We start from the raw sequence: 25,342 nt of genomic DNA, 5'->3' as shown, positions 1-25,342 counted from the left end.
GTCTTCAAAGTGAATAATCAGAACTCCTGAAGAAGGAAATGCCTGCTCAGGAGCACCAACTCTTCCCACCATTAATCTATGAAAAATAGATGCCCACAGGAAAAACCTGGCTTCCCACTTATTTCTGTTTTACCATGCACAAGCCTCACCTGGCTCACAGCCAAAGCAATAAGAAGTATCTTTGGAGGATCTTTACCAAAAGCAAAGCTTGGCAGTAGATTTTTCTCTCCTTTCATCTCTTTTGGTACATTTAAACTCCTGGTGGTTTTTGTTCTGAAGGAGAAATGCTTGAGAGGGTTGACTGAATGAACTCTGAAATTCACACCCTGGCAAATTGGACTGATTTCCTAAATCCATAATTACAACATTCCTCAGAGATATGCATTCCTTCGAAGCGAACACGGGAAGATTAGGTTCCTGTTTCTTCCCATTTACATGACTTCTCTGTCGAGAGGAACTGCTTTTAAAATTTCTAAACAATCCTCTGTTTATGTGGTTCTCTTCTTGGCAGGGAACTGGTGAACTAATCTTGCCTAAAAGTATAACACAGCCAAACTATCAATTGCAAACAGCCCGACCATCTTTGTGCGAGGCAGCTGATTTGCACAGGCCTTTCGAATCCAGTATCTGCCTGTGGAAACACTCAGACAGGTACTGATTGATTACAGGGGTTTGACATAATCTGGGATGACTATTGAATGACCAGATAGTGTTAGTGCTGCCTGGGTAAGAAGAGCAAAGTCAATTTGTGAGTGTGTGTCAAGAGGTACAAGACTGTGGTAAAACTGGCCAAATGCAGCCCTTACCTCTGCACAGAAACTGCCACTGGGCAAGAGTAGTGCATTGTCTCATGCCAGAGAGCTGCAAAGTCTGTCTCCCACTTGCAGACAGCACATGTGCAGAGCCCTCTTGGTTTTATTAAAAACATGCTGGGAATCCATCTTCTCCTTCCATGCTAACAAAGGAAGCAGGCAAGCTCCATGTCCCATCCCCTTCTTCACCTTTCCCTGTCTCTGCTGGACACATCAGTGCCAGTGCTGTGGAAAGAGCTCCCTTTGTCTTGGAGCAAAAGGAATGAGAGGATTTGCTTGTTTTAAGTGAGGCTGTCCTCAGTTTTACTTTGTGGTATACAATCCTACAGCTGATGCAGTTTGGAGTCAGTAACAGGTACCCTGGAAACTACTATATTAGTCTTCTGATAGAGGTTTTAAGGGTCTTGTATGTTCCACATGTTCCTATCAGGTTTTGGATGATAGTCTTTCCTATATCGTTTCCTGCAGCTTCTCCTATTTGGCTGAATGAAACAGCACCAGGAATGAAAACACCAGCATCAGTTCAGTCTAACAGCTTGCTGATGCTCTTAACTCTTTAATCTAATACTGACCTCTCAACCTACAGCCATAAGCCAATTAGCCTCCTTTTTATACCATACCAAATCTCCTTCTGATGAAGCTGTGCTTTCGAATGAATGCATGCTAGTGACAGAAATGTAATTACACTGCTTAGCAGCAAGCCAGCCCTTTCTGGTTGCAGGGGGTTTAAGGTCAGAAAGCATCTCTAACATACCAAAACAATTTAAAGGAGATTTTTTTTTCCCCCCAGTGTGTTCTCTCCAATTTCCTTTCTTCACTCTCCAGTACTTAATATGTTTGACATAAAGGCTGTCTGGCTACAACTTTTAAATTTGAGATCCTGAGCTTTCAAGGGAATTGCTTGCCAATACCTCACCAAAGCAGCAGACAGACTCTCAGCTCTCATAAGCTTCTGCTGGATCCCCAGAGCTTATCCCAGAGAGCCACACTTAAGTAAATGTGAGATGACTTTCCAAAGTTATTGAGCAAACACATCTTCCATCACTGCAGAGAAAGTTCTGGCTGGTTTGGTACATAGCACAGAAAACTGGCAGTTTTTCTTAGCTCCTTTGTATCTACTGTAAAATTCCACCAGGATTCATTAGTAGGCTTGTGCTTAACCACAATTTATTTATCTAGAAATGGCTGGGGCTGTTATAAACAAATCTACCATCATTATCATGAGGCACACCAGCCCTCCTGCTCTTACAGAAAACCAACCCCCCCTAAGCCACAAAGGGAGGACATGGAGGTATTTACTTCTAACTCTAGACATCATCCTTTGATAGACTTTTCTGTGGACAACAAGGCATGGAACACGCTGCCTGTTTGGCTTTTCCCATGTATTTCTCCCACAACAGCTGTGGATTTGTCAAATGAGAAGTTCCCATTTCTTTTAGACCAACAGTGCTAACTTCATTAGTACAGATGCACATTTTACTGCTCTCTCTCCAGAAAGCAGAACGTAACTGAGCAATTACGTTATGCTTTTCCTGAGTCACAGATGTGCCTGTTTTCTGCATCAGCCTTATCAGCAAGTCCTTTTGCTTTGCAACTCTGATGTTATTTCAGCTATCAATAAATGTATGACACCATTTACAAACTGAACTGACAAACAGAAGGAAATCTATACTTTGCCTGCTTCTTTTATTGTCCAGTTTTTCCATGGTTTAATATTCCCTTAGGTACAATGTACTTTTACATCAGATTGTGGCTATATGCTCCCCTCAGAGACCTCCAACAAGAATAGTAAATCTAAAGAAAGAGGCACAGGGCAAAAGCAGAGGGATTGCCAAAACACTCCCACCACCACTGAGTTGCTAGTCAGTCCCTGAACAGAGGCCAAAACGCAGGGAAAGGAATGAAAAGAGCAATGGAAGCAGCAAGTGGACACTGGGGGAAGAAAGCCTGCCAGTTCTCAACTGATATAAAGCAATTCCCTCAATCCTGGCTTCACAAGAAAGATACCAGATCTTAAACCTGTCACTGGTCCAGGTCTGAATACCAACTCTTTTGGAAAAAGGGAAATGGAAAAGAAACAAACAAATAAAAAAATCTTCTTTTTAAACAGCAGCTGTTAGGAAGCTGCTCAAAGTGGTGGAAAGAGAAATGCAATTCTTTTGCAGATGGCTTAACAGTCAAACTGCAGGCAGAGCAGAGACAAGGAGTAGCTCCTGCATATTTACATACACACTTGTACTCAGAGCTAAGTGGGACAGCTCCTCAGCTCAAACACCCTCTTTGCAGCAACACTAGTAGAACCATGAAAGCTTATTTCAGCTGATGATCCCTTCCCCGAGACTTTTAGGGCCAGAAGGAAAAAAACCAATCACCCACTGGTTCTAATTTCCTGCTAAAAAAAGGAGAGAAGGCAGAAATAGCAGCAAGGGACTCCACACAAGGGCTGGTTAAACTAGTTTTGGTTTCTACCTTCCAGGAAAACAGCCAGTCTAGATTTGACGTCGCAGTGATGAAATCCATTCTACCCCTGAATAAACAGTTCATTCAAACACAGAGCAGAAGATAATTTGACATGCAGACTTCTACAAGGAAGACATGTTGTTCATTAATCACCTCCTGAAGATCATTCCCATTTGCATTGCACTGATTGCTCAATTCCTCACCCTACAGGGATGCTGCTGTAATCAAAACAATCTTGAGCCAATTTAAAAGTGTTCCAGAGCTCAGGAATCCCAGGGAAGGACACTAGATGTGGATATTTGCAAAGTGGCCTTTTTTGACCTCTTGTCCTTATTAAAGAGTCCCCAGAGCAGGATTACTGGCCAGGTGTTCTGGCCACAAAAACCTTTTAAAAAATAATTGCATTCTGCCCTTTAAATTCCCCTTAAAATCCACTCCCTGAGCATAGTGGCTATTATGTTTTATTCCAGAGGTAGTTACATTTTAATTGAGGTCAAAATGGTCCTGTACAAAAAGAGCACATTAGGATCTTGGCAATGGTCACTGAGGATGTTTGCCATTTAGAAATTAATTGGTTAAATAAATCAGCTTGCATCAAATCCTTGTGCAGTGTGAGATAGTTTAACATTTACTCAGGACCACAAATTGTTTTTCAGATGTATTAGACATAAAGGAGGGCACCTTTATGCCTTCTGTTTGGGCACATTTCTGAACATTACCTGTAAAGCAGCACACCAGCCCCAGCATTTTAGAGGAACTAGAGTCATACTTTTGCTATGAATTACTAGCATCTCAGCCCTGGTCACTCAGAGAATGAGCTGGCACAGGGCTGGGTTTTCATGGTCAGAAATTTGAAAATAATCAGTGTTCTCATTGTCACAGCTGGAGGAGGAGAGGAGATTAGCTGCAGCCTCTCCCAGAGCTGGACATGCAGAACAGCTGGCTCCAGGGTTCATCCCCTTGCAGACTGAAGAGCTGCAAAACACAGGCCTGAGAAAAACAGGGCCACTTCCCCAGGTCTGGTATCTCCACCCCAACCACTGGCTGGCAAAAGGGCTGGCTAATGAGCCACAGCTCCCTGTAAGTGCCCTAAGAACAAGTCTTTTCCAAACATGAGTGCTTTTCCTGTGCATTAGTTTTGGAAGGGTTTAATATTTTTACATATGAGAAACTGACAGCTGTCCCTGTGCAAACACCATCAGCAGAAAGCTTTCTGATTTAGCAACAAAAGGACCTTTGGCTCAAAGTCAGAAAAAGTGGGAGAACCATTTCTACTTCTTCACTGCTCCACAGGCCTTGCAAACGAGTGACTAGAACACTGACAGACTTAAGCAAGCCAATTGGTTTTAACCCTGCTCAACATTGACTCTTCTTACTGCTGAAACTGAAGAGCTACATTGCTGTGCACCATCACCCTGTTCTGCTCCACGGGAGAAGGAATTTCATGGCAGTAAGTCCAAATAAACACCTATACACTTCTTGGGACAAAGTACCCTGAGATAACATTTGAAACTGCACTAACTGGTTAGCTCTGGTGCAGTCAAACTATTCCCTGTGAAAACACCCTGGACGTTGGAATCACTGAGGGAGTGTGTGCCTTCTGGGCTCTAACTGTTCAGAACTACCCAGAACACTGTCACTCCTCCCCGAGCCCAGCGTGGCTGCTGTGGGTGGCAGCAGGGCCTGGGGCTTCCCAGGCAGCTCTCCCACATCGATGGGCACAGCTCCCACGTGGCACAGACTGGGCCTGAAGGGCTGGGGGCGACTCCACACAGAACAAGGGCTTTGGGGTTAATTGGCCAAGCTGAGTCTAGAAGGGCAGAACTGCAAAATCTCCCCCTCCCAAACATCAGTGAGAAACTGAAAGTGGTGCAGTAAAATACCAGACATTCCCGAGCCCTGTGTTAAACCAGGAGAATTTCGGGTCGCCAAAACACAGGTGTTGGCTGCTATTTGAGATGTCTTCAGGCTTCAGATGCCACCCAAGCAGGGAATGCTCCCCAGGAGGTCCCATGTCATATTGCCAGCCTCACGTGAGTACCTTAAACACTATCTGACATCTAAAACCCTGGAAGAGGTGTCATTTGCAATCAAAGTTGCTTCCCTACTCTGCTCCTCATAGATATTCTTGTGTGTCCCCTTTTTGAAAGGTTGGCAGATGATTGAAAAGTGCCTTTCATGCCTCAGTCTCAAAGTGATTATGTCCTGCAGAATTTCCAGGGAAACCAGCATTCAATAAGCCCCTCTTGCTGATGGGCAGTTGTGGGCAGCAGGATGGCCCTTCCTGAATGCATCTCATCAGTGTCATCACGTCAGCTGCTCTGTGGTTGGCTCTACCCAGTTTTATCATCTTTATGCAGCTGATTAAAGCTATGAAAAACATGAAGCATGCAAAAAAAGGGCACATAGCAGAGGAGACAATTGGCTCCTGCCCTGCCTCTTTTTTCCTGCCTATCTACCATCAATATCCTACACACCTTCCCCTCTGCTTGTGAAGACAAGCAGTCTCCTGTGTGTTTCCATGCAGCTCGGAATCAGTTAGGCAAGCTAATGAATAGCAATGCAGCTGGCACTGTGCAAGAAGAGTATTCTTCCCCTCCCTCTGCCCTCCAGGTATCTCTGCTTGGAGAAGATGACACAAATGGTAGCTGTCCTCCTGGGCTAACCAGGCCTGCCAACAGGTAGTTGGGATGAGGGTAGTTTCCTTAGGGCATGGAGGCATTTTGATCCCCCTCTGCTATTGCTCCTATCTGCTCTGCCTGCCTCAGGCTGCCACCCCTGCCTGCACAGCCACAGCCTGGACAGCAGATCAGCAGCACGGGGGCTGGCAGGCAGAGGGGCAGAACCAGTTTATTACAGGGCTGGAAACAGGTTCTGTTGGCCCCACAATTAACTCCCGAGTTTCTGCCTTTTGTAGGAGCAGTCAGGATCACACCTTTGATTCATCCCACAGGAAAATTCTGTACTCACATGGCTCAGAGCAAACAAAAAGAAATATCAGCCCAGAAATGTTCATCACCTGCCAAACAAACGTGCCATGGGCAGCACCACTGAGAGAGGAGAGACATCACCTTCACCAGGGCTCTCAGCATGTGGAGATATGAAACCCTTTGTTATGGCTGCAGCACAGAATTAAACAAAAAAAGGACTTAAAACCCAGGAAAACTTTCAAACACTTTGGACTTGACATTGAAAAAAAGAGCCAAAAATTCTGACTGAGAGTTTCCTGTTGTGGAGTTTTGGTTCCCATCCCACCAGGTCACTGCATCCCATCCCTTGCTTCCTACCCAGCACAATATGCCTGTGGTACTGCATCACCAGATAGAGCTTGGGAGATACAACCTGTCTGTGAGTCTGAACCAAACACACAAATGAGATGTGCAACACCACCACCAATTCTCTCCAGCTCTGCAAGGAGCCCGACGGATCGTTTTCATCAAAACCTGTCAGGTCACAGGTGAAACTCTGAGTGGAAAGTTGAACCTTTCCCTCATGTAAAGCTCAGTCCTTCAGAAACACAGTCCTGGACAATGTTAGTTTTTGCACTGAAAAGCAAGATTTGCTCAGAGCTTCCTCCTTTGTAACTCTGCTGAGCACAGGCACTGCAGCAGCGTGGAGCAGAGCCTACCTGCACATGCCATTATGTCAGTCTGCTCCAGATGCAGAGGTACTAACTGCTGTGAAGTGATGCCAAAGACAGTGATCTCTGATAGCACTGAGAGTCAGGACTGATAAGAGGCAAGTTTAAGCACTACTCGTGTGATAATCACATAGTTGTCAAAAACATACAAGTTGGCAGCACACAGAAAACACAAAGTTTGGAATACTCTGGGAAAGCAAAGTCGACCTTCTGCCACAGTTCACCATGCAGCTGAGCTCTGTGCTTCCCTAAGGAGCTGTCTTACCAAGCACTTTTCAGAGACCATCTATTCCCAAGCCTCCTGTCCACACAAGCGACTGACACCATCTACAGTTGTGTATGTTAACTGGGACATTTCTTCCACTATGCACCACAGCATGCAGAGAAATCCCTTCACTGCATTACCAAAGCACACCCAGGAGCTGTGACAGAAGATGTCTGCTTGCAGTTTCATGGCTAATCCCATCTCAGATCTTGATCCAGCAAGGTACCAGCATGTGTGCTGCCCTTTAAACTTGTGAAAAAGTTCCTTCACTGGAGAAGATCACTGAGATGAAGAGGTAAGACTCCTTCCTTTCCTCACAGAGTCTGGCCTAAACAGTAGGTTTTAACAGTTGCCATGAAGCACTGCTGGGCATTTTGTCAATGTTCTGTCTTAAAAAATATACATTCATGCCTTTTGAAAGGTTTTTTTTCCTGCTGACCCATGGAAGAGACAAGAAACATCTCTTGTTTAATACCCAGTCATTTTGCTGCTGTGTACAGACAGTGTCTAAGATCTCAAATGCATGAGATCATCAGTCATCAGACTGGCCTGTTACCACTCCAGGGCCCACACTGACCATTCAAATGGGTTTTCAAAGGCAGACTCTAGCCTATGGCCAGCAGTCCTTCATGGTTTCAAACTGAAAGGAGTTACATAAAAGGAGCAGACACCACGGGGCTGCAGTTCCACAGGGATTTCATGGACACATAAATAATCAGTAATGGTTTCTCACCAGGAAATTCCTTGATATTTCATTGTCACATACCTATTTATTGTAGTGTCAGGCCAAAACATGGTTGCCTGAACAATTTGGCATACAGACCACTGCTACCCTTCTTCTTGTGTTACTGAAATTACTTGTGCACTACAGCACAAGACACAGAAGTCCCCATATCTAACAGCCACCTGATAAGCCCACTGAAAGAGGTGATTTACTCACACACCTTGTCAGCTGAAGTGAACTCTCTTTTCCTCCCTCCTGGTAATTAATCAACATAAATATGTGTAGTGTCCACTTCCAAATAAGTGCATGAAAGTAAAAAAATGTACTTGATGATCTTACCTAAATGCTTCAGCCAAACTAGAGCATTTTTTAAAGACTTAACAGGAATTGAAATAGAAACTTTCTCTCTTGCTCTTCCTTGCATGAACAATTATGAGAAAGTGTAAAACTGTAATAGTATGACTGCAATTCCCAGAGCTGGATATTCTGAACATCTTAATCCCCAAGCAAACCACTCTGAGAAAATGGGAGAGAGAAATCCATACTCACCTGAACGTGATCTGTCCAATTCTCCTGAGTCATGGTTTTCTGAAAGACAGAATTACTTCTGAGACATCTTAGCAAAGGGAGACAGCTACATACAGCAAGCTGAAATTTAACACACCACTGTATGAACTGGCATCAACTGTGACTGAGGAATGCATTCTGGAGCATGCAGGAAACCTCTGCTTCTCATATGTCAGCCAGGGCATGGCAGAAAAACACAGCTTAGATGAAGTAATTCAGACAGCAGCTACACTGCAGCACATATGACAACACAATCCACATGTCACCCAAGTACATAGGCAATGGCAGACCCTTACCCAGCAGCAGCCCAAACTCTCCTTGCTACCTGGAGCTGGGTCTTGGGCTCACTTGCAGAAAACTGCAACAGCATTCTGCAAAGTGCAGCAGCATTTCTGAATGCCTCAGAGCTCACATGGTGCCCTTGCAATGATGGAGATATCACTGAGCAAAGCTGACACAGGCCATGGTGTGGTGGAAGACATGGATCACTGCTGCTGCCTTTACCTCAGATCCACAACATGTCCACAGACCATTCACCTCTGCAGCCAGCCCAGGGGAGAACCTTCCTCACAGGCTCCAGCAAAGGAAGGGACCTCAGGGACCATCTGCAAGGCTGAGCCTTCAGAATACAAAAATGCTAACTTTTCTCAACAGTCAAGTAATGAAAAATCCTCCAGAATGATGAGGTCTGGGAAGGAAACCGACAGATAGTAGAATCAGAGAAAGGCAGGGTTGGAAGGGACCTTTAGAGATTATCTAGTCCAACCTCTCTAATAATAACAGCCCCATTTCAATGAACTTCAGAGCCAATCATGAGGAGAAACTCATGATGGGGCCTATTCTCCACTCTGCCCAGAGCACAGGTTACATGAGACTGAGCAGCCACCGAGGCCTGAGCCTCACCCCCACTTCTGGCAGAGGTAACAGTCATTACTAGTGCCACTTTCATGGAAAGGTACAAGAGCAAACAGGGAGTAAGAGCCTCAAAGAAAACATCTTGGAGATATATAAGCATGTAATTTAAATACTAGTGAGATAAAGGAGCCATTTAACCAGGCTTCAGACACAGCTAAGAATGGTAAACAGGGAACACCAAAGAGCTCTCAGAAGAAGGGACTCTGTCCAGAAACAGCTGCCAAATGTACCTTAATGAAAGTAACTGGCCAGTTTGGATACTTTAAATCAAGCAAATACTCCAAAACAAAGGAAGTGGAAGGCCAGAGAGAGCAGAACACCAGATCCAGAATCCATTCCACTCATGCAAAATCAATACATCTGGAAAAATGCTTTCTACTCTCTCTCACTGTGGATGACAAAGCTCTCTAGAATGATGTCATCCAACATTAAAGCTCTGAGATGCAGGACACTGAATGCTCGATCCTCCCCAGATCCTCTGTCAATGGATCTAGCAGGCAGTGAAGACAGATCAGAGCCTTCACTGATGGATCAGGAGATCTTGGAAGCAGAACTGTCTGTGCCAGACAGGTGTCATCAGATCATCACCACTCAATCCCATCTTTGTGTTCAAAGTACTGGGGGATCAGAAAAAAAACACATGCATCTGCCTTCTTCTGTCAGGACATCAAACAAATCCTCCTTTGAACAAAAGAACAGGCACTTCTGGAGGAGGTGTCTCATTTCCTGAAAACTGTCTCTCTGAAGGTTGGATCAATAGTGCCACAGGAACAATTGAACAACCTGTTGGGCTCTGTTAAAACTGTTTAAAAAGCCTCTTGTACCTACAAGGAGAAAGTCTTCTATGCAGATGACACAGCACTCTGTGTTTGGCAAATAGAGCTTAATAATGAAAAATTCAAGAAACTGAAACATTTTGCTGTGATATTCAGACTCTTGGCCTTTGCCCTTCACAGTCCAATTGATACAGAAAGTCACAGGTGTTTTTTCCAGAAAAAGCAGAACAAAAACTTACTCTCAGCTGGTAAAACTTGTCTCCTGGCACAGGGTAATGATGTATGCCAGATCATCAAGGGAAGCACCACACTTGCCCTGCTGCTCACAAGCAGAGAGTTGTGCTCCCCAATGCAGTGGGCTCAGGAGCATCCAAGGGGCAGTGACTTGGCTCAGTACATTTGTGAGAGAGGAGGAGAAACAGTAATCAACTAATTCTACTGACAGTCAACCTCCAAGCTGCCTCCTGGAAACCTGTGCCTTAGGAAGGATTAATGGCATCTTCTTATTTCCACAAGCCCTCAGTGCAAGACAAGTACCAGCATATTTGGAAAGAGAATTTGGAGGCTGGACAAAAGCAGAATTAGTTCACAGGGGCTGAAAGCACTACCATTTTGCTCAGCAGTAACGTGTCTGTCAGCACAAAGAAGCATGTGTCAGGTTTGGACCATACCCGTCACAGCCAGGCCACAGGTACCAAAGCAAAGTGCCTGCAAAGAACGTGGAATGCCTAAAACCTGGTGTTCTTAAAAAACCCCACCACAACAAAACCAACATACATCTTTCCCCAAACACTCTAGCCAGCATGCCATTTGAGAGGGCTGTGGGAACCTGAGTAGGGAGAGCACACCCTGACCTACCTATGTGTGTCTGGGATGGCTGCTGAGCACACAGGGGTGCACAAGCACCCAGCTCTGACTGACCATGACACTCAGGCATTGCAATATGAATGGACACACAAACTATTTACTCACAGAAAAAAACAGGTTTGAGTGCACAGCTGATGCCATTTCTCTGCACTACCAGTCACAATGAGAACTTGCTCATATACTGCCAATACATTTCAGTCACATCAGTTATGCTGTTCAAGATGCAAAATCAACTAAACGACTCCTTCACACCCATGCCACACAATACAGAAACTTACCTCAACAAACCTCTTGTAGAAGAGGTAATTCAGGGTTCTCAAGTGCCGCTGATTTATGACATTAGGGCAGAGAGCTAAAAGAAGGAAAAAGACGTTTAAGTTTACAACATAGCTGAACTTCCTTGAAGTTCCACCGTCTAGACATTACACTTTTCCTTCCCCAAACTCAAACTCAGTATGTAAAAGGCAGGATGCTATCACACTTGGAACAAAGGGGGACAGATACACCCATTGTCAGCTTATCTGAACTAGAAACTGTTATTTACACTTTCCACCGTGATTAGCAATGCTAATCCTCAGCTACTGATACCTCTCCTACCACCCTTGAACGATAAGATCCACTTGCTGGTTCAATGTGCTTCACAGTCAATGACTTTGCACCTTTAATTAGGTAGCATCTTCATCCAGGCACCTCCTCCAGTCTCTAGAGGCGGTGTTCTTTTGGATTTAATTGGGACCTGTGCTGTTAACTCATTGAAGCAGTTTCAAACGTGTTATTCAGGATGTAAACTTGTGGCTAAAGTTTATCGGCTACAACATATATCCATGAAAGAGACTCCATATCCATACAAAGAGGGAGGTGACTATTGTTTTGCTGAGCTTGCAAGCAACAGTTGTTGTTATTGTTTTTATTACTGTCATCTGTATTAGATATGCCTCATTACAAGTGCAAAACCCAAGATCTTCACATAGCACCTTGTTTTGAAATCCAATGCAATGAGAGATAAATGCAGAAGATAAAATACATTACCTAGGATTAGCATAGTGATCTGTCAGTTCTTGCTAGATGCTGGTATGCATGGAGGGAGAGACTTAAACAAAGGCCTCAGTGGGGTATTGGTGGCTAAAACTGTCTCAGTGGTAGACAGGAGGAGCAGGACCAGCAATCAGAAACAGTAACAGAAAATAGTGAAGTGAAAATTCTCAGCAAATTCCCCTGAATCAGCATAACCCAGGAGAAACTGCTGCTACTGACTCATGTGTTTGCCAAGCCCCACACATGCCATGCCCCAGGACAGAAAACTGAGAGAACAAAGAAAGGTCTCTGAATATCAGACCCCAGAAGCAGAGGGATATGACCTGATGTGCTACTGGTGAGTGGCAGCATGAACTGACCAGACTGCAGCTTCTGAGTCTTTCATAACTTGAACATTTCCATCTCAAATAGGAATGCTTAAGGTTGCTATTTTGAAGTTAATTCTCCACAGTGTGACAACACATCCTTGCCCTCAAAGGAAAGTACTGCAATTATCCCACAGGGTATTTTCCCAATAAATATAGTGATCTTTCCTCCAGACATTATCCCAATATCCAAGATCCCAATATCATGAGCTCCTGGAAAGCAACACTTTAAAGAAGGTAAGATCAACATAAAAATGTAACAATATCACCAACTAACTTAAAGATTTCAAAGTACTTCAGAAAGAAACAGCATGACTGCTCCAGGTCACCAAAAAGATCTACTGAATCTTTTCTTCTGCAAGCTTCTACAGAACACATCCAAAGCACAGGATTTGGCAGAACTGAGGGGCTGAAATGCCTATAACTACCTGTGCTGAAAGGAGGACAGAGGAATGTAGATGGACTGGAACAGCTCTGAAGGCCCTGGTGACATTTTCTGTTCTGATGGAGCCAAAGAACTGAGTTTGAATCCAGTTCTCTACATTTTATTACAAAAATCAGAGAAGGACTAATCAAAAATGTAACTTGTTATGAGACAATGAAATAAAGAGCTCAAAGCCCTAAGGAAAGGAAAACCAGCCAGATAAAAACGACAAAATGGACTTCCATAAACTCAGAGAACTGGCAGGTAAGACTTCATGTGAAAATAATTTACAAGAGGAAAAGGAGATAAGAAGAGCTGGCAATGGAAAGACTGGAAGCAAAGACACCAACTGCTAAATCAGAAGCTTTTGTTGATCTCAGTCCCAAGAAAGAAGTCAAAAGAACGTGGAAACTGGATCACACACACACAGAAGAACAGCACAACCACATAAAATCTGAAAGCCTGAAGTAAAACGTGAGATGCATTCTCCAAAAGCTGTAAAGGCAAGTGAAATTCCAGATAAGCCTTTTGGAGGGAAACAAACACCAAAACCCAACAAAACTCCAGTGGCAAAGCTAGAGAAGAACTGGCCTAGGTTGTGTGTGAAATGGTAAACATTTCACCGTGGAGGTCCCACATTCCATGCATATAAAAAGCAGCAGAAGGAGCTCCTCGGGCTTTGGGGCAGCAGGGTGATGCAGGCAGTGCTGCAGAGGCTGTGCCAGACCTTTGCCCTGCAGTTTCCAGACTACACCTTGTATTTGCAGAAATCAAAGCGCTCCAAGGCAGAGCAACTTTCTCAAGGTCACACACCTAGCTGAGAGTGAACAGGAGTCTGAACTCAGGTCTTGTGAGTCAAAAGTGGTGTTCTGGTGATTGGAGCAAATGACAACATCCTAAGCTTTTCAGAACAGGGACATCCTTCTACTCTGTCTTTACACAATGAGGTTTTGGGATCATGATTGGATTGTAGAGCACCAGTGAAATACGAACGGTATAATACTTTGAAAGCAGCTCTTTGGGCATGTGTTAACTCTTAACCTGGCAGTTTCACCACAGTTGTGCTCTATCTGAACTACATTTCACATCTGGGACTGACTCAGAAGAAAACAATCCGATCTGCTCTTGGCTGTTAGCAGAGAGTTAGAAACACAGAGGAAGTAAAAAGGAAAGCTACTTGTCACACAGGGTATGAAACCCGAAATGCACACTTCACTCTGTAATACCAGTAAGATGGTGCAATATATTTTTAGGTATGGTATGTGACTACCACTCCCAGGTGATATGTGATGCCTCCTAAGCTAGGACATGGACCTAATCCTCTCTTTACACTGCCCCAAGAGCCTGACATCTATTCCAATGAGATTCCTTCACCCTGTCCTGGCAGAACAGAAGGTTGCAGACAAAGTATACTTTGTTTGGGGTTGAAGTAAAGAAGCCTTTTTCTAAATGAGTCAGGATGCCTGAAATAGTAGAGGTGTTTAATACTGCTAAGGATTGCTGGGGAATCTGATGAGAAGGAAGCCAAGCATTAGTTTCTCAGTGTATTATGAAATTAGTCCCTAAGTGCGAAGTGGAGGGTAGAGCTGAACTCAAGAAAACCCATTTTTAGATGCATTAGTGTATCTCTGTGTGCCCCTACTGATCAGTGTCAGTCATCCTCAAAAAGGAAGGTGAAACAGCAGAAGCCCCAGGCTACCCCAAGAGCCCTCAGGATACCTGCCAGCTTTGCTGCCTGGAACACCTGGTGATGTGATGAAGAACAGAGAGCACAGCACAAGGGTTTCAATCCATACCTAAAGGAAAAAAATGCTCTGGTGTGGTCTTTAGACACATGTCTGGATACAATAAACTCATGCTCAGAACTGCAATGGTGGTGGCAGCTTCTGCAACAAAAACCTTGGAGCTGCTGGCCAGCCTGTCTTGTTCTACAGCAGATCATATTCTGCTGCCTGTACTTCAGCAGACAGAAAATGTAGCTGAAAAGATAAAGGAGTGGAAAGGACCCTGGTGTGTTCTATCTCCTTCTCCTTCAGCTCCCTGCCTCTGCAGCCACAGCAGCTTCTAGAGTGGATGACTGAGCCCTCAGGCTCTCCTCAGTGACAGAGCTACATAGAGATGTGCTGGTATCTAACAGGACAGCTAAAGTCTGAAGGGAAATCACCATGGGAGTAGGAGGGAAACAACTCCTGGAAAGCAAATGTAACAGAAAGGAAGAACCTTCTGCTCTGTTTCAATGAGGAAAATGCAGGAACATGTGAAATTCCCTCCTTCCAAAGGCATTCCTGCCGAGTAGCAACAGTCATTCTTCTGAGACCTCATCTTTTGAAGAGCCTGGTGTGGACTTCCTGCAGAACAGGGAGCCTCGGCAACCCCGTGCCCCGGCAGCCCCGAGTCCCGACAGCCCCGTGCCCCGGCAGCCCCGAGCCCCCGCAGCCCCGTGCCCCGGCAGCCCCGTGCCCCGCAGCCCCGAGTCCCCGCAGCCCCGTGCCCCCGCAGCCCCGTGCCCCGGCAGCCCCGAGCCCCGGCAGCCCCGAGTCCCCCGCAGCCCCGAGTCCCCCGCAGCCCCGAGTCCCCCGCAGCCCCGAGTCCCCCGCAGCCCCGGTCCCCGCAGCCCCGAGCCCCCAGTCCCGATAGCCCCGAGCCCCCGCAGCCCCGAGCCCCCGCAGCCCCGAGCCCCCGCAGCCCCGAGTCCCCGGCAGCCCCGGTCCCCGCAGCCCCGAGTCCCCGCAGCCCCGTGCCCCCGCAGCCCCGAGTCCCGACAGCCCCGAGCCCCCGCAGCCCCGAGTCCCCGCAGCCCCGAGCCCCCGCAGCCCCGAGTCCCCGCAGCCCCGTGCCCCCGCAGCCCCGAGTCCCGACAGCCCCGAGCCCCGCAGCCCCGTGCCCCCGCAGCCCCGTGCCCCCGCAGCCCCGAGCCCCCGCAGCCCCGAGCCCCGCAGCCCCGGTCCCCGCAGCCCCGTGCCCCGGCAGCCCCGGTCCCCGCAGCCCCGAGTCCCGACAGCCCCGAGCCCCGCAGCCCCGTGCCCCGGCTGCCCCGAGTCCCGGCAGCCCCGGTCCCCGCAGCCCCGAGTCCCGACAGCCCCGAGCCCCGCAGCCCCGAGCCCCGGCTGCCCCGGCGCTGGCCGCGGAGCCGCCGCGTGCGGAGCGGCCCTCGCCCGCCCTCTGGTGCCCCGCGGCCGCGGCGGGAGCGGACAGCAGCGCCGGGGATGGGGGTGCTCATATCAAACTGACATTAAAGGATAACCTGGTGGTTTAACAAGGGGAAACGTTTCTCTTAGATGATACCAACTTTTGTTTAAAAGATGATGGTAAACATGTGTTCACCTGTTCAGAATTTAGGGTGCTGAGCTCCTGTCTTACACTGCTACAGGATGATGACTACTGGTACTGTGCATTTCATTACCATCTCTTTTCTGTCAACACCATCATCCTCTGCTTTCTTGTCATACACACACTATAGCCCAACACACGAGGACTCTGCAGAGTCGTATCATTCCTGCCTCACATACCCAATGATTTTGCAATGAAAAACATCACTGGACTCAGTGTTACACTGTGCAGAAACACACCACAAAGTAGACTCAGCCATTTCAAACCTAGGTAGGGTCTATTCCCTCATCTTGGGGAAGTGTTAAGACAACAACTTGCATTTGTAAATGTAAATCAACCTCACAGAGTCTCCAAAGTATTAAGTACCTAGCCTGCAGAAGCTACAGGCATGTTAAACCAGAGCATCCTGACCCATGTGTGAGAAATGACTCTGTAAAACTCAGTTTCCTCAATCATATACCATTTCTGCCCAACTTCTTCATTCCCCAGTAATACCAACTACATGGGACCCACACACAGTTTCTTGGGACACCTTTGGGACTCAGTAGAAAATCTTCCACATCCTACACAGTATTTAGTGTGTTAGCAGAAATACAGTTTAGAAAAAGAAGAGCTGAACTGACCCGAGATGGTGGCTTTATTTTTTCCACCCTGAGGTTCTAGATCTGTTTTATATTGGCCCACCTCCTATCTAGCTCTGAAATGTAAGACTGGCAGTTCCAAGGAGTGTTTCAAATGCTAATGTGTGAGTTTTCCTTAGCAGCCAGTGATATTTACTCTGAGTGGGTAAGAATGAGCTCAGGTAGTGAATTATGAAAGTAGAGTTACAACTGCAAGAACTGAGTCACATACAAGTTTGCCTTCTCATACCAAGAAACCCTGTCCTCCTCCAACCTTTCTCACCAAAAGCCACTTCCCTCTTCTGCTGCTGCTGCTCTCAGCCTCTGTCAGCGAGTAGGAGCTGTGAGTGGTGACAGAAAATAGCAGGCAACTGTGGCATCAAACAAGCCCATGATCAGGTTAGGTAAGAAGTGTTGAGTTTTACTTCACTGCCAGCTTTTGGGGGAGCTGCTCAGAACAAGAGAACTGAGGGGGTTCCAATCTGTATGTTTTATATAGCCTGCTTCCTTTTTGTATGCTCTTTCCTCAACAGCCAGATTTATTTCTACTAAAGAATGGAGAAAAAACACCCAGAAAATCAGAGGAAGGGAGGGGAGAGAGGTGGGAAGAAAAGGAAAGCCGTGTTATTCCAGCTGCCCCCACTTCCCAATTCAGTTTAGGCAGGACCAGCACTAAGGCAAAAATTGCTCGGTAGACATTCACCCCCTTCCAAAGCATTTCAAAGGAAACTAAGATGGCCACAGTTTAGCAAAGTGTGAAGTTCTGCTCTTACATGTGATACTATGCAAGAAATAAACACCTACTTTCACATACAGGACTATGAGAGTCACCCAACACTGGTTTTACCTGCCCCAAATCTGGCACCTTGTCAAAATCAGTAGCTCACCTCCCCTCTCACATCAGTAGGAGCAGACAGTCCTCTCTAGCAAGTGATTTGCACCACACTATAGACAGAGCTTTGCACAGGGTAAATCATTCACTGGAAGCACAGGCAGGAACAGGAACTGTACCTATCTCAAGGAACCTGCCCACTAGTGAATGTGTTGTGGAGGACTAGCAAGATTTGGACACTGTTAGCAGCAGCTACAACATCTGGGACACTGTCATCAGGCTGAGGTACACTACTGTCCCACAGAGAGCTCCTGAGGTAACAGCTACATGCTCCTCTCCCAGGCCATCATTGTTTTTTTCATCTCTCCAGATTTTGCATGGGAAGAGTTACACCATTTCACCTCTACACTTAGTATCATATCCTTGGTGGAGCTTTCATAAGGAAAGGGGAACAACTGAATTCTCCTTACAGATCATAAAAGCCAATACAGCATACCGACTGACTAACCTTGTACAGGAGAAACAATTACTAGTAAACAAAGACTCATAAACTCCTGGGAAGGTTTTAGATTTTAAATAAATTACCCTCATATGTCTCAGCAGTCACACCAATGTGCTAAGTTTAATCATATTTATTTATCCTCAAGGTTTGTAAGGATTATCTTATTAACTTCTGAACCCCAGTCTGAAGATATGAAGATTAATATGCAAGACAATGTTGCTGCCAGGTGTAATATGCCCACAGTTTGTGCTCAGGAGACACTTTTCAGTCCAAGAAAAGAGAATTGCATACCTTGAGCTGATGATGGAAAGCTCTGCAGGCTAAAACCTAATGGTGCATCTAAAGGTGCCTGACACAAGGTCCCAAAGAGAAGAAAGAAAGATCAGCAGTTCCCAGTAACAGCCAAAGAAAAACAAAGTTTGTTAGATAAGTGGTAGTGAAGCAGATCTATTCATGCTGTGAAATGTGTCACTCCTCTCAGACTGCCTTAAAATTCCCTACTACCAACCTAGTTTATGCAAGGAATACAAAGGGCTGTGAAGCTCCTGCTTCCCAAGGGTTATCTCTTCCCAGCTGACAGACTCATAACTCAAGAAAACAGATCCCCAGATGAATAATGACTTGCCTCTCATGTGAGTGGAATGGAGTCATAACTCAAAGCTGACCATCATGTGTTTACGTAGAGCCCTTTAGAGGTCAAGATGTATTTCATATCATGGAAGCAGCAGCCTATTAGTCACAAGCACTTCATTCTTCGACAGCACAAAGTGCTAATTCCCATAACTTACCAGCTTTGGTTTTCAATATCATTAATTAAAGCCTGTAACTCCCCACGATAAATTACAGTAGACATTCCTTGGTGAACGTAGGAGAAGACAAATTGACTTCATCTGTTCTTTACTGGTGAGGGAACGCCACGGTGTGTTGCCACGTCACATACCTGGATCTACGTTAAATCGGTCGAGGAGCCTGATGACCAGCTTGTTTAGCATTCTGCGGTTAAGTTTATCTGGCTTGTACCTGACCAGGCCTTGATACTGCCTGCAAGCAGATAAAATCAGAAAGAAACATCTAAGCAATCATCTAAAGTATTTAACAGTAGAGCTGTGAGGGTTTGCTGGTGTTGGGAACAACAGCCCCCTGCCTTTCCTAAGTTACAGCAAATGATCTCTAAAGGTCCCTTCCAACCCCTACCATTCTATGGTTCTATGATTCTATAATACAACCACACACATTTCCCAGCCAATGACTGAAGCGAGTCCAGAGGCTTGTTTTAGTGAAAGAGAAAGTGAGCAAAACCTCTTGTCTTTTCTTTTTTCAGAACCAAGACTGCAACTATTGCATCTACACCAGTTTGGTTGTCCTGTTGGGTTTGTGACTGCCAGGATCTGTCCTAGTGAGAGGCAATTTATAAATTGAAACACACACCACTATTCCACGAGCACATGCAAGTGTATCTCTTGTATCTCTTGTTTTTCTGCCACTTCATCACAGTACTATCTTCCTGCAGAACCTGTACAACCGATACTGGAACTCACCCTTGTCTGCAGCAAATCACGAGAGTCTAACTGCTACAGCCTCCCCAAGGAAGCTTTGATATTGTTAACATAAGTTCTGCTGCACAGGTTTCATTTTGTACCCCTGTCCTGACTGGAACTGTCAATAGGAATCATACTTCTGTCTCATGGGCTGAGGTGTTTGAGAAGACTCTAGCACAGGCACCAGAATTTCCCCTTTCCCAGCTGAAACATAAATATATTGCACTCCATTACACTGAGAAATGACCTCAGATAGACACCCAGAGACCATACTGTCCTCTGACAGCAAGTTGGCCCCAGCCATTTAGGAAGTCCACAAGTGTTTCTACCTTATGATGTCTCCAATATTAAAACCGGGTTCACACCACGAGTCCAGGATCTGCAAGAGTTTGCTCTGGAGCTCAGGATATTCTCCCACGTAATCTTCCACCAAGTTAGTTTTATCTTGGAGCAGCAGCGGTGTACACATCTAGGAGAAGAAACGACATTGAGAGCACAGCACTGGCCTTTGATCCCTGTGTTCTGCAGCACATGGAAGGCATGAAGAGGCCCCTTGACATTGCAGAGTGAATCTGGCAGAGGGCTGCTCAGCCATGGTGAGCAAGTCTCGAATCCTGCCTTCAGCAGCCAGTGCTGCCTGAAGGAGCGATGTGACATTTGCAGTACAAATATCAGCAAAGCTTCAAAACTGCAAAAGCACTGAACTTCATCATAACCATAACCATTTGTCAAGAACACAGGGGGAGTTTTTTGTAACAGTGGCTGCAGCAAGAGAAGCAGCCCAGTAAGATGTCTAACAAAATCCAGCCTGTTTGGGAACAAAGTAAAGCCTCAAGTGAAAGGCAGCACAACTTGGAGGGCATGATGGATCTCCTGCTTAACACAAGGTGGATATGATGACAGAGAAGCCTGCAGAGGAAATGACTCACCTTCTCCACATCTTGATCTGGCTGTAATTTTAGCTTAATACTCAGTATGACTGCCTAGAAAATACAAGAAAGTTGTGTATTTAGGAAAAGAACAACAGAATGGATAAATGGGCACTATTCCAAAGCAAAGTGTATATGCTAGCATACAAATGTTTAATGTGATAATGATTTCTGTTAAATTTTCAAGTACAAATCATATAAACATTTGGCCACATACATTCCACTTAGAAATGCACAAGAACACTCCTGGCAGAGTTGCATATTCTAATCAGCAGCACATCCTGGAGCAAAAATTAAAGATCAAATTGTCTAGCAGAAAGAGAGAGAAAGAAAGTAAAGTACTTGGACAAAATCAGCTAAGACGGATGTTTTCCATCGATATACTTCTAAAATACTTCTGACCCACTACATCTTTGTGCATTAACTTTATCCAGCTTGCTGTGACTTTTAAATTCTGTAAAATGGTGGCATTTTGTGAAAGCAGCTCAAGATTTAATAGACCCTGAAATCAAGAGGCTTTAGTTTCTACAATTTCTGTGTAGCTTCAGACCCCTGGAAGTGCGAAGGGTTCCAGAATCTGAAAGCCAGTAAGAACTGTATTTTTCCCTTTAGTATTATCTACAAATCTTTGATAAGCTGAGACCTGCCACGTTCACAAATTAACTCCAAATCAGTATCTTCTGCAGATAAGGAAACTGCCACGGTGATCTGCAGTAACACAGACTGCATGAAGAACTGGTTCAGCCACTGCCTGTCCTGCCCCAGCTTGGTGATTACAGAAATGTAGGAAGATCCAACTATGCACTGATTAAGAGGTATATAAACTAATTAGGATTTTAAGCAGTTAACAATGTCTAATTTCTGTAGTGTGTGAGAGTACTTGGATCTCAAAAACAGAATAAGCATATAATGGCTTTAATTATTGTTCCAGTAAATGGAGTAGTAAGTGCAAGGAGCCTTCTTAGCACACTTCGGTGTTAGTGCTGATGTAACTGTGATGTTTTACATGAGGTGTCCTTCTAACAGCTTTGCAAAGTTAGGCTGCATTTTCCAAAAAGGTTGTAAACAGTGTCTGCAAACACAAATCTCTGACCCTGCTGCAGCATGAAGGTGACAACAGGACAGGGGATGTAAGCCACTCAGTTCACAAATATCTATTCCTTCAGAGGAGGCTAAAACCACTGTGTTAGGGCTTAGAGGAAAAGCTCTTCTCTGAGCTCTTCTCAGGTTCTTCTGCTACCTCCGACTGATTCTGATTTGAGACAAAGACCATGGAAATGATGGATTTGTCAAAACAGCTGCATTTTAGAACAGTGCTATTCGTTAGAATATGTAAACACACATTAAAAAGTGCACTCCCTCCAAGGTTGCTCATCACAGAGCTTTAGAGAAAAACTGAACCAGACGAATAACCCAAGTGAGGGTAGGAGCTCACCCTAAAACATATTTTCTGTCCTGTCTCCCAGCATTCAAATGACATCTTCACTCACCATTGGAAGCACAAGTTCTGCAGCCCCAGCCCCAGCTCAACAGCTCAGCCCAGCATTACTCACAGCAGCAGCTGTGGGTTCTGTTACCTTTGGGCCACCCCTGCATGGATTTCACCTCATGCATCAAAGGCTGAGTGAACAAAAGCAGACAACACACACTCCATCTAAGTTCAACTGTTCACATAGCCCAGGAAGAGAGAGATACTTGGTTATGAAGGGGAAAACATCAGTGGATTGTTTTCCTGTTTTGCTTTGGGTATGGTTTTGGGGCTTGGGGATTTGATTGGTTTTATAAAATGAACACTGCATTCCAGGCTTCATCCCAAAATGAGAGGAACTAGTATTAAAGCAGTGACTGTATGCTACAAGCCAGATGCTGGGTAGAAAGGCACATTATCATCCCTCAGCCTAGCTACATCTTCTCTCTTAGTCCAGATGTTATAACTATTCCACCTGCTTAAGGGCTAACAGGGCACTGTTCAGCATCAAGCACCTCTTCTCTCAGATGATCAGATTAACATCACAAAGCTCAAGGCCAGTAGTCATTATCAATTTGCATACAAGATGAAGGATGCTGCTTCTGGTTTGGACTTAAGAGGTTTGTGTCTCTAAAGCTCTGACAGTTGGTTTTGTTATCCTCCCAGCTATCAGTTTTCTGAAAAACAAACAACCCTAAACCAAAAACCAACAAATGACATGCAGTTCTCAAAATCTTGTTCCATCACCTGGTCATTAAAAAGCAACCCGTTAGTTTTAAGGTGCAAGCACACATCGGTTTCCCTAATAGCTTTTTAATGTTCACACCTGTGTTCAGATTAAGCTAATTGCAGAACTGTTATCTAAATGGCACAGCTTTATCTCCAGCTCTATTAACCATAAGGGTGACTTAATCAGATGAACATGTGCTGGGACAGGTGAGGTTTCTCTCCCTTACTGGATGTATGTTCTACCCTGTACCAAAGGATGTTGAGTGAGGAATATTCACCTAGCCACAGCACAGAGAGACTTCACCTTCCAACCCCAGCTGTGGCAGACCCAGCTCACATCACCACTGCTGCAGCTCAGAGGAACTTCAAGCAAACCACACAAGCTGTTTTTTACCATCACTTTAACATCACCCAGCTAAGGTAGAGGATGGAGCTGTCAGATTAATCATGCAGCTGGCTGAAACTTCCACCTGTGAGGAACATGGGCAGTGGTGGGGCAGCAGCCCTGGCTGTACACAAAGCCAAACGTGGAGGGAGAGGCATGATCTGGGTCCCAGGAGCAACAACTCTGGATCTGAGTGTGTTACGAGGGCTGCCTGGCTGAATAGTGAGGACAACCAAGATAAAATCAGCGTGTTTACAATAGGAATAATAAGAGAAGAGATATGAGTAACTGTAATAAAGATGAAAGTGTTTGGCAGCTGTGTCTGTGGTCTCGATTCAGAGCTATTTTAGGGTTTTGTTTTGTTATTATCATGTTTTGAATTGTTTCTCTCCACAAACAAGTTTTGTGTAAAACGACCCTATTTTTAACAGTCTGCTTATAGATGATAAGATCTCCAGAAATACACCACCTCATTTGCAGACTCATTTCGTAGTTAGAAAACAAACACTTTAATTAGGCAGACAGAGAGCTGTAACTGAAATGGTGAGAATCCCCTTCCCCACCAAAGAAACAGGCATTTCCCTGTGCAGTGCTGCACTCTCCAAGCTGTGCTGGACGACCAGCCAGGGTAGGCTGGGAGCTCACAATCATGTTAATCCAACTACAGATCCTCAGACTTCCCTCACTTCAACAAGAGTAAAAAGCCTGGCTATGATGGTACACTGCTTAGTGCAGGAGAAAAGGTGGTGACCTATTGCCTAACACCCATCAAAGTTGATGAGTCTCCACATTGTGCTCAGGCAGCTTTGGGTCATTCTTTAATTACAGTGAAAGCAAAAAATCATATTTGGACATTTTGTAATAGTTTTATTTCCCAAGGATAAACATCTAAAAATACAGCAAAGGAGGGTTGGATGAGGATAGGGAAGAAATCAAAGCTGGGTAATACTGCATTAAATTATATCTAAAATGTGTGTAAGTGCATTGAGCGTGGGATGAGGGAAGTGACCCAAACTCGAGGTGTTCAGGCCAGGCCATGTGCACCAGACCATCCTTCTGGTCATGCAATTGCAGAAACAAAAGTATGGGAAAACAGGGAGTGTTTTGAAGTGAACACACAAGCCCAGAGCACTCTGCACCAATACCTGATCCTCTCGACTTGTTTTGAATGCAATTGGCTCTGTCTCATCTAAAAGTGACTATTCTTTCCACATACAGTACGAAGTGCAGGAAGCCACACAAGATCTTATCTGCAAGGGCATGTGCACTTGGGTGGTGTCTACATTGACAATTTAGGCAATTTTCCCACGGTAGGGTTAGCACCAGAGGAATAACCTTTTGCTAGTAGCATTGCTTGGAGTGCTGATGCAGGACGGACACAAACGGTTTCTGATGACTCCTGCATTACTTAGCTGTGCTGCAAGCAAGTTGGGACAACACAAAGGTAAATATGCCTGCACTTGACTTAGTGGAATATTTTTGAATCAGTGGTGATGGAATTTCTGAAAACCCATAGAACAGACCAAACAACAGAATCAGACTTTGCAGAGGAGGATCCAATGTCAACCCCAGGAAAATCACAGTGATCAAAGGCTGGATGTATAATCATGGCAGAAAAAATGAAGTAGAAGGCACACCACGTATTAATCACTGGGAACATCTGTTTTGTGTTTCGGAATCACTCATTTCAACCTTCTGGCTAATCAGCTTTGCTCAGACTCTCAGAGTGCATCACCACATAGGGTATGACATCAGGTTAGATGTTTAATTACTTCCTGCTTAAAGAGTGTACAACATACACAGCTGTCTTCAGGGAGATCTTCAGAAACAAGAAAACGATGAGATTTCCCAGATCCACTTTCAAGAGACCATGAGCTTATAAAATAAGGAGTGAGATTGTCAAAATGAAGTAGTGACAGGTTACCTGTATCTAAAGAACTTGAAGTGGAGGGAGAGAAGTCAAGGTTGGAATATGTGTGTGCACAGGTGAAGGGAAGAGGGAACTGAAACAAACACAAGATTTGTTTTCCTCAGGTCTCTCAAAGCAGTTTTAAACCTGGTTTGACTGGTCAGTGCTTCCTCACAAATGAGTGGTCCTCTAGAGCACTGCTCAAGTTTCCTCTGCACACAGGCCACCCACCTTCACCCAATCCTCCAGA

At 45.2% G+C, this 25,342-nt stretch overlaps 1 protein-coding gene across 9 annotated transcripts in view; it reads right to left on the bottom strand.

Moving 5' to 3' along the window:
• EXD3 (exonuclease 3'-5' domain containing 3) overlaps positions 1–25,342 on the bottom strand; it is a 261,724-nt gene that overhangs the window by 144,065 nt on the left and 92,317 nt on the right. For 8 of the 9 annotated variants that reach the window (XM_062011571.1, XM_062011576.1, XM_062011570.1 and 5 more), the window contains 5 exons: positions 20,602–20,655; positions 20,002–20,141; positions 19,075–19,175; positions 11,305–11,378; positions 8,451–8,489 (listed from right to left, as the gene is read on the bottom strand). In XM_062011571.1, the coding sequence (XP_061867555.1) occupies positions 8,451–8,489; positions 11,305–11,378; positions 19,075–19,175; positions 20,002–20,141; positions 20,602–20,655 (408 nt within the window). The remainder of the gene's footprint in view (positions 1–8,450; positions 8,490–11,304; positions 11,379–19,074; positions 19,176–20,001; positions 20,142–20,601; positions 20,656–25,342) is intronic. The other variant, XM_062011573.1, reaches the window with a different exon arrangement.

This window comes from Colius striatus, chromosome 19, assembly GCF_028858725.1.
Source record: "Colius striatus isolate bColStr4 chromosome 19, bColStr4.1.hap1, whole genome shotgun sequence".
Taxonomy (NCBI): Eukaryota; Metazoa; Chordata; class Aves; order Coliiformes; family Coliidae; genus Colius; species Colius striatus.
This window is presented reverse-complemented; position numbering and strand designations above follow the sequence as displayed.